This window comes from Hypanus sabinus, chromosome 19, assembly GCF_030144855.1.
Source record: "Hypanus sabinus isolate sHypSab1 chromosome 19, sHypSab1.hap1, whole genome shotgun sequence".
Lineage (NCBI taxonomy): Eukaryota > Metazoa > Chordata > Chondrichthyes > Myliobatiformes > Dasyatidae > Hypanus > Hypanus sabinus.
In genome coordinates, this window is record NC_082724.1 from 31,437,198 (window position 1) to 31,451,394 (window position 14,197).

At 38.1% G+C, this 14,197-nt stretch overlaps 1 protein-coding gene across 11 annotated transcripts in view; it reads left to right on the forward strand.

Annotated features, from left to right (window-relative positions):
• The first annotated feature begins 9,690 nt into the window (after positions 1-9,690).
• Positions 9,691-14,197, forward strand: part of slc25a26 (solute carrier family 25 member 26) — a 252,743-nt gene continuing 248,236 nt past the window's right edge. For 2 of the 11 annotated variants that reach the window (XR_009506804.1, XR_009506805.1), the window contains exons 1-2: positions 9,701-9,952; positions 13,372-13,528. Coding sequence is in view for 5 of the 11 variants with exons in the window: in XM_059944284.1 (XP_059800267.1) it covers positions 9,920-9,952; positions 13,372-13,528 (190 nt within the window). In the remaining 6 variants the exon portion in view is untranslated. Of the gene's footprint in view, positions 9,953-13,371; positions 13,529-14,197 lie in introns of all 11 variants that reach the window. The other 9 variants (XR_009506807.1, XR_009506808.1, XM_059944284.1 and 6 more) reach the window with 9 other exon arrangements.

Below are 14,197 nucleotides of genomic sequence, written 5' to 3' on the forward strand. Positions count from 1 at the left end.
CCATTAAGTCTGATCCACCGTTGAAGTATGGCTGACTTATTTTCATTTTCAACCCCATTTTCCAGCCCACCAATGTCCACTTTAAATATAACCAATGACTTGGACTCCACAGCCATTATTGACAATGAATTCCACAGATTCACAATCCTTTGGCTCAAGAAATTCCTCTTCAAGTCCATTCTAAAGGGACATCCTTACATTCTGAGGCTGTGTCCTCTGGTCCCAGACTCTCCAACAATTGGAAAAATCTTTTCTATGTCCATTGCATCAATATTCAATAAACCAGGCTTTTCAATATTCTGCAGGTACTCTCTCCCCCATTCTTCTGAATTCCAGTGAATACAAGCACGGAGCAATCATACACCCCCTCACCTGGACCCTCTCCAATACCAGCACATCCTTTCGTAGATATGAGGCCCAAAGATGTTCACAATACTCCAAGTGTGGTCTGACCACTGCCTTATAAAGCCTCATCTTATCATACTTTTAAAAAGTTTGCATCTTCTTTAGCAATTCAATATAGCATTTGGTAAATGGAGCATTTAATTATGTAAACCCTATGTTGTTTAAATTGAAATAGCTCTACCTTAATTAAAAGCTTTTGTAACAATTGCATACATGTGTTTTCATTTAAAAAAACAATAGTTTAAAGTACACAGTATTTTAGAAAATAAAATCAGTGTTAAATAATTCAAATGATAAAATTATTTTCATTATGTAGATAGTGTTACGTACCCCGTAACTGGGTCACTTACCAGCAAAGATAGAGAGGTCCGTTGAAGTCTGATGGTACTATTTTTAACAGTATTTATTGATAAAAATACACAAAAATAATATCAATGCAAACATACAGATAATATACGTCATCAATACTAAATCTAAAAGCGCGGGTATAATAATAATCAATAAGGAATAGCTCTATCGTTGTCTAGGGGATAATGTATTGTGCGATGGAAATATAAAAGTCACTTTAGTTCATTCACGATGCAGCTTTCTGGTTGGAGAGAAAGATGGGTTAAAACTTGCCCATTCCTTTTATGATGTCAATCCTTTGAGAGTCGTTGGGAGTTGATTTCCCCATTGTTAGCTAAAAACCGTTCTTCCATGGTCAAGGCACACCGATTCCAGGGCAAATGGAAATGGACGCACGTGGCCTTCCCACCGGCTTTCGCTATTACGGGATCGCTAGTGTTTCTTCTGGTGCGTCTGAGGGGCTGTTCCTACAGACCCTCTTTTATCCTGACTCACAGGGTCTCAGATGTCAATCAGGTTGGGATGATGCAATCCCTCCACCAACCTCCCCCTCGGTTCATTCCCTGGGGCTTCGATGCATCATACCGGATTCAATACACAGGTCCGTCTCCAAGAGACGATAGCCAGTATCAATGGCTCCGCCTTTCGGAGGCCAGGACACATTCCAACTCTTTGTGGATTCTGCATGTCTTTCTCTCATTTCCTGGGTCTCCTGAACTGACTTAATAGTGATCTTGCGATTCTCACAAAGGAGGGGGTTACCCCACACCCTTCGGCCCCCCAGAGCTGTGGCACATTCGTAACAATAGCAACTTCAAAACTAATAGCATTTTGGTTAACCAACACACACAAAATGCTGGAGAAACTCAGCAGGCCAAGTGGCATCTTTGGAAAAGAGTATGCAGTGGATGTTCTGGGCTGAGACCCTTTAGGTTAATATATTGAAATACATTAATTATACATCCTTGGACATATATACTGGAGAAATATATTACAAAAGTTATAATATGATTTTTACAGAGACCCCAGGCATTTGTATTAAATAGTTCAAATGACAAAAATATATTCATTAGTTAGATACCAACTTTAAAAAAAAATAGCATTTTGGTTAATACTCTGAGGTACATTAATATATATAGATTTATATACTTGGACGTATATAGTGGAGAAATATATTACAAAAATTATTACATGGTTTTACAGTGTCCCCAGGCATTTGTACTACAAAGCTTTAATTACAATTTTTATCAATACCCCGAGGAGTCATTGCAGCTAAAGTATATTAATTGGGTAGTTGCTGGTTGCTGTAAAACTGAAGAAGTATGGGAATGAACATCAAACTAATTTCAGAGCAATGTCTTACAGGCCATTAGAGATTAACTATTTCTGTAATGCTCTTTTTTAAAGTTAAGATATTCTTTTCCCCGAGGACATTTTCCTTGAGCTTTCTAGAATTTAAATATAACTCAGTTTAATGAACAGCAGATAGTTATATGACAAGCTAAGTTCAAATTTGTGTAATTGATGTGAATGATTGTGGTAAAATATTTTAGTTGAGTCTAGGATCTTACAAAATATTAGTCTCTGAATGATATTAAAATCGAAACTAATGCTTCCAAAAGTCTTTTAAAAAATTGTGCATAAATGAATGCTACACTATCACGTAGAATTTGGAACTGGCTGGAATTGGCTTATTATAGTCACACTGAAATTTGCCACAAAACAGCAATAAGTATACAACTCATTTCAGTTAACACCCTCTGTGCGTTGTAGTTGATCAGATTCACTCTGCTCAGTGAACACGCAGTAGACCCACGGTATCCATTATATTACCAGATAGCTGTCTGACCCAGAATATCCAGTCAGAAGTAAATCTTATCTTGATCATCATTCATCTACCTGCAAAGTCTCTATCTACCTTCAGTCATTCATGTAGATGGAACTTCTCCAATGAAGCTGGATATATATTTGAGCAAGTGAAGACACTTTGAGATGCAGGTACTATAACGTGGTAAGGCAAAATAACTGAAAAAGACATCTTTCTCAGCAGTTTGGTCACATGCCCAAACTCAGCGATGTTTCACATCTACAGTATGAAACAAAACATTCTGACAACCTTATTTTAAGAAGTGACTCAGTTATGAAGTACAATGGATTCTGGTTATTTGGGACACACTGGGACCAACACAGTTAAGCAGCTGTCCCAATTAGCTGAAGTTTCATGGAAATAGTTTAAAAGGTATTAAAAAAAGATTAAAAAGGTGTTAAAAAGATAAACTACTGATTAACTGAGTAACGAGTGGTGTATTTAAGTGAAATACAGAACAAATTAGAACATTAATGATACTACTACAGTACTATAAAACTGTGTATTAGTTCCTAATAGTTATCAATGGAGGAATTAACCCAGTGTACACTGCCGTGTTCTTTTGACCGACTCTAAATGAACAAAATCAGTGCAGACACCTAGTGCAGATAATGAACTGCTTTCAAACAATGCTTTTGATGATTGTATCCTCCAAATCTTCATTTTCATTGTAACATTCAAGATGATTGTCAATACTTTTAAATTCTTCGATGTTCCCAACTTGTTGAAGTAGTGAAATCAATTCATTTTCACTACCTGCTATTTTTGGCATCTCCAAGCCTGAATGCTTGAAATCGCAGTGAGCAAAAACAGTTCAGAATTATCTGATTGCTTATTTCCCGCCAACTATCAGTGACAAAAATCACTGCTTTTTGAACACAAACATATGCAAGTGACGCCATTTAAAACACTTTCTAAGTGTCTAATGGCCTCACGGCATACACATGACTGACTCTAGTTAGAAACTGAGTCAGCATCCACACCCAGAACCCAGCACCCAGCCTTCCCTTTTCTCACTGTTACCATCAGGTGGAAGGAACAGAAGTCTGAAGGCATACACTCAGCGATTCAGGAACAGCTTCTTCCCCTCTGCCATCCGATTCCTAAATGGACATTGAACCCTTGGACACTACCTCACTTCTTTAACATACAGTATTACTGTATTTTGCACATCTGAACATCTATTCAACATACATATGCTGCAATCTATCTATCTATCTATTTATCTATCTATCTATTTATTTATTTATTATCATTATTGTTTTTAATTCATTTTTTTCCTTTTCTAGATTATGCATTGCATTTAATTGCTGCTGCTAGGTTAACAAACTTCACATCACATCCGGTGATAATAAACCTGATTCTGATTCTGAAACTGTTTGCCAACAGTCTCATGTCCCAGCTAAGCAGCACAGTGTCTCAAATAAATGAAAGGAATCCCAGCTACTTTCCTAATTTACTTTTGTTCTTTAGGATTTGTTCCAAATAAGCAGCTGCCCTGATTAGCAGATGGCCCAATTAACCAGAATCCACTGTACTTATTATATTTTAAAATAATTTAAATAAATCCAATCAATTCCAAGTAAATATAAACTATGTAAAATGTTCCTTTCTCACTACATCTACTCTTCTCTTTGAAATAAAGTTACTTTTCTGGTGTTAGGTATCCATGTTCCCAAGTAAGTTCTGACTTTCATAATAGCAGACTGGGAATTACGGCAGTTCCTGAATGATACTGGCATTTCTCAGAAAATCTGGTTCACTCAGTGCACTTCACCATCACATAACTGACTCAGATCTTTGCAAGACTATATAATCCTTTATATAATTCCTTTACAATGTCATACATTCATTGAACAATTGTATTTCTTATACATTTGGAAATTTTACTCCGTCAACTACTCTAAGGTGTAGCTTGCACAGTTCATTAACTATCAGAGATATCACTATTCATTATAAAATCCATAAAATGAGCATATTTTATTACCCACTTCTACAACTCCCCATCACTCAACCATGTAATATCCTCGTTCATGATGTCAGCTTAGGTTAAATTTATATATAAACTACATTACCACTATTGCATCCCTTCACATTAATATGGACATAAAGAGATGGAATAATTGATATATTTGAGATTAGTATAATTTTTCAACATAGCATCATTTTTTTCCACAATGAAAACAGGTAAAAAAGAAGGATTTTAAAATAACTTTTATTTTAAGAATGATTAGCTTGGACTACTTTATTACCCTCGAGGTGACAGGACTGAAAATTGTAAGTTAGGAAACAATAAATCAAGAATACAGAGAATGTTTAAAATAATACGGCCGGCATTGTTACACCTTGATTTGGAAGGATGTGTTAGGCAGTTTGCATAAGGATGTGACTGTTCTCTGTACTGCTGCAAAGTCATTTGTTATGTATCTACATTTTGCAATTATATATGTAAAGGGGGTTTCTTTTTTTTTCTTTATTACTGTTGGGAAAGGGTTTCCTTTTGTTAACTAGCAGGAATGCTAATTTACTGATAACGAGAATGGTATTCCTTTGTAAACCAAATGGGGATTAATGTTCTTTCTTCTGAGTCTGTAAACTTTGGTTGACGGGCTTTTGGGCAGATCGGCGCGAGGGGGTCGAGAGAGAGGACGCAATGCTCTAAGCTGGGCGAGGATCGGACCTCAAAAGGGGATCCGAGGCCGGGAGATTCTCCGAGAAGGGGGGGGATGAAGCTAGATGTGCTTGGTTGACCACTCGGAGGGTCCTGAGCTGTTTGGAGAGTTGAGGAGTTCGGAGGGTCCTGAGCTGCGAGTCGAGGAGTTCAGAGGGAATCGAATGGTGGCCAGAAGACTTCAGTAATTGAGCTCCAACGGTTGCGCACGAAGTGGTTTGGACTTTGATAAGTTTGGCGCCTTTTCTTTAATTTTCTCTTCATATATACTGTATCATTATTAATCACTTAGTTATAGTAACCTTTATAAATTGTACTCATTTAATCGCATATGGTGTGCTGTCTGTTTTTGGGCGAGGCGGGGACATCACACAACATCCACACCAGCTGATTACCCAGTTTGGCGGGGCCGAAGGCTGCTCCCCCGAGACAAGAACGAGCTGAGCGAGCCTGAGGCGACCCAGGGAGTTACATATATAACTTTGATGAACTATGTTAGTTTTAATTACAAAAGATAAGCTATTTAATTTCCTGATCTGTTACATGTGCACTTTTTCCCAGTGCACATGCATTCTACCAATCAGAGGAGAAGAAACAATTCCTGTTGGGGTGTCAAGAGGAGTAAAAAAAATCTGTGACTAATATTAATCATGAATGGGTTAACTGTTCCTGAGTGGCAGCAGAATGACTACTCTAACAAATCAGTTCACTCTTTCTGTAAGATTTCAGCATGTGGATGAATCTGGCAACAAGGCATTAAAATGGATGATTAAAATAAAATTCAGTTGGACTATTTAGTGAGATAAAATGAAATTAAGTCATTTTGTATTGCAGTAAGGAGATGCGTATTGGATCATAAGAAAACAGAGTGAAAGCATATGAACCAAATTTTGATACCATAGCAACACGACACTTGAGAAGGTGTGTAAAATTGAATATTATTTCTTTGGAAAATGCTAAGGAATTATCGGCTCATTATTGATTGTTATCTTAGTTTATCCAGTCCATTCCATTTAATAATGAAGAGTGCTAGTTGGAAGAATGCAATGGAACAACACACATTGCCACACATCTAACTATTTCCGACATTTTCTGTTTTTGTTTGGGATCTGAGACTGAGGAAACTTTGTACATGTCTGTCTCCTTAGTAAGTCCAGTTTGGTATTGTGAAAATAATCGTGCAAGAATGGAAGAGGAAGTACAAATTATGATCATGATTCCAATGTTCAATTAGACACAGAAAAAAAACAACAAAAGGAAAAACAAAAGAAAGAATAGTTTAGTCGGAAAAGGAAGAATAAAGGCAACATTTGCCAACAATTGATGCCTGAACAAATGGGAGTCTGCACTAGGATCGGATGAATTTCAGGACCAGAGATTTTGATTAGCAAAAAGTAACACTTCATTAAAATTATATATTTGAAATGTCTTGTCTACTTTCAGTGAGAAGTTTAATTCACCCATCTCAAAAGAACACCAATATTTGTACATAAATGAAATTGTAATGTTTCTGTGGTGTTTTAAACATTGTAAAACATTCCAGTTAGTTTTAGAGGACCATTATCAAACAAAATCTGCCACATCAGGGGACATTACCCTGAGCCCTAATAAATTAATAGAGTGTAAGTCCTGACTTACAGGACACCTGCAGAATGTATGGGTTGAAGGTTCCTGGATACTAAAAGCATTACAGCTAATTTCCAAGTATTTGACACCGGGTCTCACCTACACCATACACTGAAGGCTGAAGTAGGTTATACAGATATCAACATTCATGAAGAAGGCCTATTTTTTAAAGAGTTTTTGAGATTCAAAGCCAGTCCAGGTTACTGAACACAGAAGCAATAGGCGTGAATTGTGTTAATGTTATCTGCATGGACAGGGTTTAGCATTATGTCAGATAGACAATGAGAACTGAGCCAGTTGAGTTGTTCAACTGCACATAGCAAAGTGGAGATGGGAAAGGTTGTAGAAATGGAAATGGACAGATGTGCTGATGGAACTAATATATGTTGAAAACTAGAGGTCAAACAGGACTCAGTGAAAGAGGACACCTCTTTTTCCCTTTATTAGGGAGAGGGAGAGCTTGTGGCATGTCAAATTATTGGGTGAACGTTTAGTTTCTGTTGCCATACAGATCACGGTCTTCACTGGGGGCCTTGCTGTTGCATGCTTGGTGGGTGGAGGGTGCTAATGCTTTTTTAGTGGAAGTGGGTGGGGGCGGGGTGGGGGTGGGGAGTTATGTTGCTGTGCGGCTGCTTGTGTGTGAGAGGGCAGTAGGGGAGGTTTTGGGGTTCTGATGTTTTAACTGTCATTCATTCTTTGGGGTATTCATCTGTTTCCGTGGGTGCCTGTGAAGAAAGAGAGTTTCAGGATGTATATGTATATATTTCTCTGATATTAAATGGAACTATTGAACTAATATTGAAAATAATCCTTTTAGCTGTAAACAATGAACAAGAAGAATGACGCTGGAGAATAGTGCAGTGATTGCTGAGAATTTAGATTCAAACAATGAAAAATAAAATTTGGAAAATCGGAAATGGATTCTTTTGTCCTAATTGTGTTTTTTCTTGTGAATGCAGCTTATGCGATGATATAGGTCTGTGATACTGCTGCACCTGTACTTATGCACTTGACAATAAGCTCAACCTGATTTCACATAAAAATAGTCTTCTGTTCACCTTGATTTGTCAAAAACTCATCCAAATTAATTGGCCACTTTACACCTGCTCATTAATGCAGATACCTAATCTGGCAATCACATGACAGCAACTCAATGCATACAAACATGCAGGCATGGTCAAGTAGTTCAGTTGCTATTTAGACCAAACACAAAAATGGGGAAGATATGTGAACTAAGTGACTTTGACCCTGAAATGATTGTTGGTGCTTTATGGGGTGAGATGAGTATTTCAGAAACTGCTGATCTTCTGGGATTTTCATGCACAATGTTCTCCAGAGCTTACAGAGGATGGTGCAAAAAAAAACTTCCAGTGAGCGTCAGTTCTGTGGGCAAAACTGGCTTGTTAATGAGAGAGATTGGAGGAGAATGACCTGATTGTTTCAAGCTGACTGTATCTCAAATAACCAGGTGATACAACAATGGTATGGAGAGAAGCATCTCTGAATGCACAACTTGTTGAACCTTGAAGCAGATGGGCTACAACAGCAGAAGGCCATAAACAAACACTCAGTGGCTACTTTCACAAGACACAGAAGGTACCTAATAATGTGGCTACTGACTATCTATCACTAACTATCATCCAGGAGAGCACTTTGTCATTTATTCCAGTCTAGCTGATACGTGACTCCATATCTATCAAAGTGTCACCTTAGTTCGGGGCAATTATGGATAGACCATAAATGCAGGAATTGCTGGTGAAATCAATATTCTTTGAAAGAATAGCACAAAAAAGAGCTGGAGTTTGTTCTATAGGTGAAACCTGATCTTTTTGTATGATATCACTAAGTGTTCACAATCATCATGTATTTGAATACAGTGCCTGATTAACAACCAGTACCATCTGGTCCCGATACAGAATCAGTAATTCTAGGTTAGACAGAGTAATTATTCCTCTCAACTTCCATATTAAAAACGAGGACTGGTACTTATTTTCAAGTATCTTTTTTTGGTAATGCAGGGATCAGGAGCATTAACTATACTTAAAATACTGGTGATAGTCACACTGGGTTGTTATTGCTATCCGTGCTTTCTCTGGAGGTTTTGATGCAGAACTGGGCAAATGAAACCACATGAGACATCTGGGAAGCAGTGACCTCCAAGGAGAAAGCTGGTGAAGGTGAATGTGAATGAACCTTGAAAATGCCTCATGGACAGAGAGTATAGGGAATGAAGCAATTACAATGGCTTGTGCTACGCGTGTGCAGACTGAAATGTTAGGATCATTACTTTTAAGACATATATTACGTGATCAATTATACACGAGATCCTGCGAATGCTGTAAATCCATAGAAACACACACAACAAGCTGGAAGAACACAGCAGGTCAGGTAGCATCTTTGGAAATGAATAAAAAACCGACGTTTCAGGCCGAGACCCTTCATTATGACTGATGAAGGGTGTCGGCCCGAAACATCGACTGTTTATTCATTTCCATATTTGTTGCCTGGCCTGTTGAGTTCCTCCAGCCTTCTTTGTGTGTGTTGTAGGTGCTTAATTGTTGAGTTAGCGCATATCTGCTGCTCTTTCCATGCCTCCGAGGCAGATAACCCTGACCCGCTATTCCCCAGCATCAGCACACCACGTGGGTAAGACAACGCGGAGAGCTGTTTGGTTAAAAGCATCTGTCAGTCATAAACCCGGGCAGCTGATTGGATGACACACTCGCAACCCGCTGGAGAAACTCAGCAAGTCGAGCATCATCTATAAAGTTTATTCCCCTCTGTAGATGCTGCCTGAATTCCTGGACTGGACTGTGTGTGTTGTTCAAAAATTTCCAACATTTGTAGTGTCTCTTGTGATAATATAGCCGATCGGTTAACGCAAAACCGGAAATCTTCCCTCCCTGGGCTGGTGCATCAACCCGGAAGTACCTTTGGAGGTCACGGAAAGATGGTGCTGCCCAGGTACCGCTGAACCGAGCCTTTGCGAAAATAAAGTGTTGATGGAGGTCAGAGAGTTTATGTCGTCGTTAGTGGTGAGTATTTGTGTGTAAATATGGCATGCCTATGGATCTTTGTGTGGAAATGTGGTGCATCTTTACTCTGTGGAATAGAAACAGTTTGGCTCAGCGCAAGTTAATGAATAAATAAGCGATTACCTGGATGCTTATGCATTTACTGGGAAGGAGTGAAACTTCAGTAAAGTCGGTCTCGGGCTGCTGACAGTTCAACTGCAGCACTAAATTTTTCCATTGACTCATGTGCACTTTTTTGTCACTTTGTCCTCGAAAATGTAGGCAAGTGTTAGTCTTATTGATCTGCTCAATACAATTTTTTTCTTGTTTTAGCAACAGTAATTACACTGGACATTTTTTAACTTCAACATGTTTTGGAGTTATCTGAAAGTATGCTATATAAATCCTACTTTTTAGGAAATATTTTGAAACTTGCAGTGAAATTTCATATCGGTTAGTTACTGATGCTCATTGTTAGCTGAAAGCTATTCTGGTGTTCCAGATATTTGTATATGGGTCCAAACACAGAAGTTTGTTGCGGTATTTTGGTGACATGCTGAACCTTCTTTACCTCCTGAAAAAGTAAAGGTACCAGTGTGCCTTCTCGTGTGCTGGGCCCGAACAAGCCACCTGTTACGTTAGGTCCCAGGAATTTCATGTTGCTGGCTCTTCTCTGCTGATTTTTACCCCAATTCAGATTGGGACATGTTTGCCCTCCTTCCTCTTACTGAAGTCAACCATAATATCTTTAATCTTACTGACACTGAGTAAGTAGTTTTTTTGTTGTATTTCTCAACCAGGTGTCCTGCCTCTCTCCTGTACACTAAGCATTAATACTTGTGATTCATCCAACAGCAGTGGTGTTGTCAACAAATTTGTTGATGGCCTTGGACTATGTTTAGCCAGTCAGTTTACATGAGTGTAGACAGTAGAACGGGCTATACAAGCAGGATTGGGGCAGACTGAGCCTATGGTCAATGAAGAGGAGATGTTACTAATCCTTACGGATTGAGGTTTAATAATATCACATGGTTTGTATTTAGAGATGCTACTGAATGTTGAGCTATACAAAGAATAAAATTCCTGTGATCTCACAAGATGTCTTATTGTATTTGGTTCAGGTGTCCTTCCATCTTTTTAAAGGTGGCTAAGAAAATAGATCTGATTGCATAAATAAGGGTGCAGCAAGTGCGCATAGGCAATAGTTATGTTTGAACTCAATTCTAGTTGTTGGTGTGAAAATATAAAATAATGAACATACAGCCCCTTTTCAAAGAACAAATCACTTGCAAAATTATTTACTGGGCTTGTCTTCTAACCTTCCTTGTTATAATGGTATCATTCTCCAGTCTGATCTGGTTTTGAACTGACTCCTCCAATATGTAGTGCGTTGTATTTCATTACCTTGTATTCACTGTAAAAGAGAGTCTGTGATAAATCCTTTGGCTGAGTGTTGGTAAGATAAAAAAAAATTGTGCTTATAGAGCCTTAAACATAGTTTGAAGATGTTGAGAAGCAGTTCACAGACAAATGTTGATTCTATTTATAAATATCTGTCAGTTAGGGATAGAATGAGGTACTAGTCCTTCTAGCCTGTTTTACTGTTTTACAAAGATCATAACCAATCTGACTATTTCCATGACAGTTTATCACCTCCTTGCTTATCCAGTGTCTGTCCATAGATGCCTTAAAATATGCTGAAGAACTGCTTCTGCAACTCTTCTGGAAAGAGTACTAGAGGTAGTTCAACTTCTATCCCCTTTTGGTCTTCTAAACACTAGGAAATGGCAGTCTGACCTATTCAACTTTTTCTTCATAAGGCAACCCTCCATTCCTGATGCAAGTCAGTTAAATCACTGAATAGCTCCTAGTTCATGAACATCAATCATTCTCTTTCTTTTAAAAAAAGAGACCAATACTGTAGCAAATATCCCAGATGTGGTCTTATCATTGCTGTAGCATGCTATCTCTACTTTTGTGTTATGAAATATGACAGCTGGTTAATGCCCAGAAAGTTCCCACAAACAACAATATGAACAATAATGTCAGTTGCTTTATTTATTTTGGTTGAATGATGAACATTGGGAATAACTTGCCTGTTTTTCTTTCACACAGAAAACTTTAAAAAATCTATTTGCAGAGTTTCTCTTTTGCACATTTGTTTGTGGCCTTTGTCTTTGTGTGTAGTTTTTCATTGATTTTATACTATTTCTTTGTTCTGTGTATTCCAAGGTAATATATGGTGATAATACACACATTGATAATAAATTTACTTTGAAATAATGAATCATGAGTGAACAGGCAGGATCTTAGTTCACAATCTGCTTTAAAAAATGACACTTCTGTTAGTGTAGTACTTTTCAAGTACCGTACAGAAAGTTAATTTATATTTGCTTTCTAGTCTCATGGAATTTTAATTTATTACCCTTCTACCTTGGAGGCAAGTGTGCACTAGTTAAGCTGCTTTGGCCTGGCATGATGCCATTTAATGCAGTAACTGTTGTTTGGTGAGAGCAACACACACACAATACTGGAGGAACTCAGTAGGTCAGGGAGCATCAATGGAAAAGAGTAAACAGTCGACCCAAGATGTTGATCTACTCTTTTTCCATAGATGCTGTCTGCCTGTTGAGTTCCTCCAGCATTTTGTGTGTGCTGGTTGAATTTGTCGCCTCTGCATATTTTCTCTTGTTTGTGTTGTTTAGTGTGTTCCATTAATGAATTTTCATTTTATACAGTTTTGCAGAAATTACCTCAATACATCATTTTCTACTTTTCCCCTATTTTTGTTAAAAGTATTTTTTTTAAATTGAAGCTTTTCTTTAAGAACCTATAATGTGCATTAGTCTTCTTAAACTTTTAAGGAAAATTATCAAAGATATCAAAAATCCATAGGAATTATAAAGTAGTACTTCATGACATTAAAAAATGTTGTGTTCCACAAAACTTATGACAATTCATAGTTTATTTATCAAAGTGTTGCATTCTTGTAAAGAGAGCTTGAACTTTTGAAGTACCGGTCTTTTACCAGTCTGATAATCCCAGCTAAGGCTTTGAAAAATAAGGAATTTTGATTACATCTGGTATGTGAATATTCACTAGGTTTTGAGGCTTTAGTGTGGACATTAAGCAATAACGTTTTTTGTGGATGCGAAACGCAACACATCTGCAAACTTATGTCATGGTGGATCACACACAGAATACTTGAGAAACTCAACAAGTCAAGCAGCTTCTATAGAGGGGAATAAATAGTCAATGTTTTGGGCCAAGACCCTTCTTCAGGACTTGTTTATTCGCCTCCATGGAAGTTGCCTGACCTGCTGTGTTCCTCCAGCCTTTTTCGTGTCTTACTCAAGATTTCCAACATCTACAGAACCTCGCGTTCACATTGTGGTGCCACCAGGGCATGTGATTGATGTTATCTGTGCTTGTTGCTTTAGGCAGGTGGTATGGCAGGGATGTGTGTGGATCTGACCCTGTTCCCACTGGACACTGTGAAAACCAGACTACAGAGTCAGCAGGGGTTTTACAAGGCTGGAGGATTTCGTGGGATTTATGCTGGAGTTCCATCTGCAGCTATAGGATCTTTTCCCAATGGTAAGTGATATTGGAACTCGAGTTCACAGCATTTTCGAAAGTATGTGACCTGATGGAATATTAACATTTTGTTATTTCCATTTCTTCCACCAAACCAGGCTTCCTGCTTTAGCACTGAACTTTAGTCCCTGTATGCTCATAACTGTATGGCCAAATTCTGCTTTAACTCCGTCTACAAGTTTGCAAACGATAACCACTGTAGTGTGCCATTGTAATGGGCTGGATTAATCAGACCCAACATTTTGAGTGTCCAGGAGATGTAATAAGCGTACAATCACAACAAAACAGGTTAAACCTAATTTATTATCATAAAAATATAAATCACGAATAAACCACATTATATATTACATAGCAAGAAAGATTTCCACGAAGTTCTTAGGGCTCACTATTCTTAGTCACCACTTGATTGTTGCTGTTGTTAGGGCAACTGGGAATTCCAAATCACTTGTGTAACCCCCCTGGGTCCGAGGTGCTGATTGCAATTTCCAGCTCTCAGTTGAAGTCTTACGAAACCAGGGAAGGTACCCCAATAAATAGAAGTTTCACAACCATAGAGTAACTATGAGATAGACAGACAATTTTGTTCCTTTGTTCTTATGCCATTAAATGAGCCCAGTTTCTTTCAAACACATCCCATTAGTCCATTAACACAGTGTTCAGCATACCCTC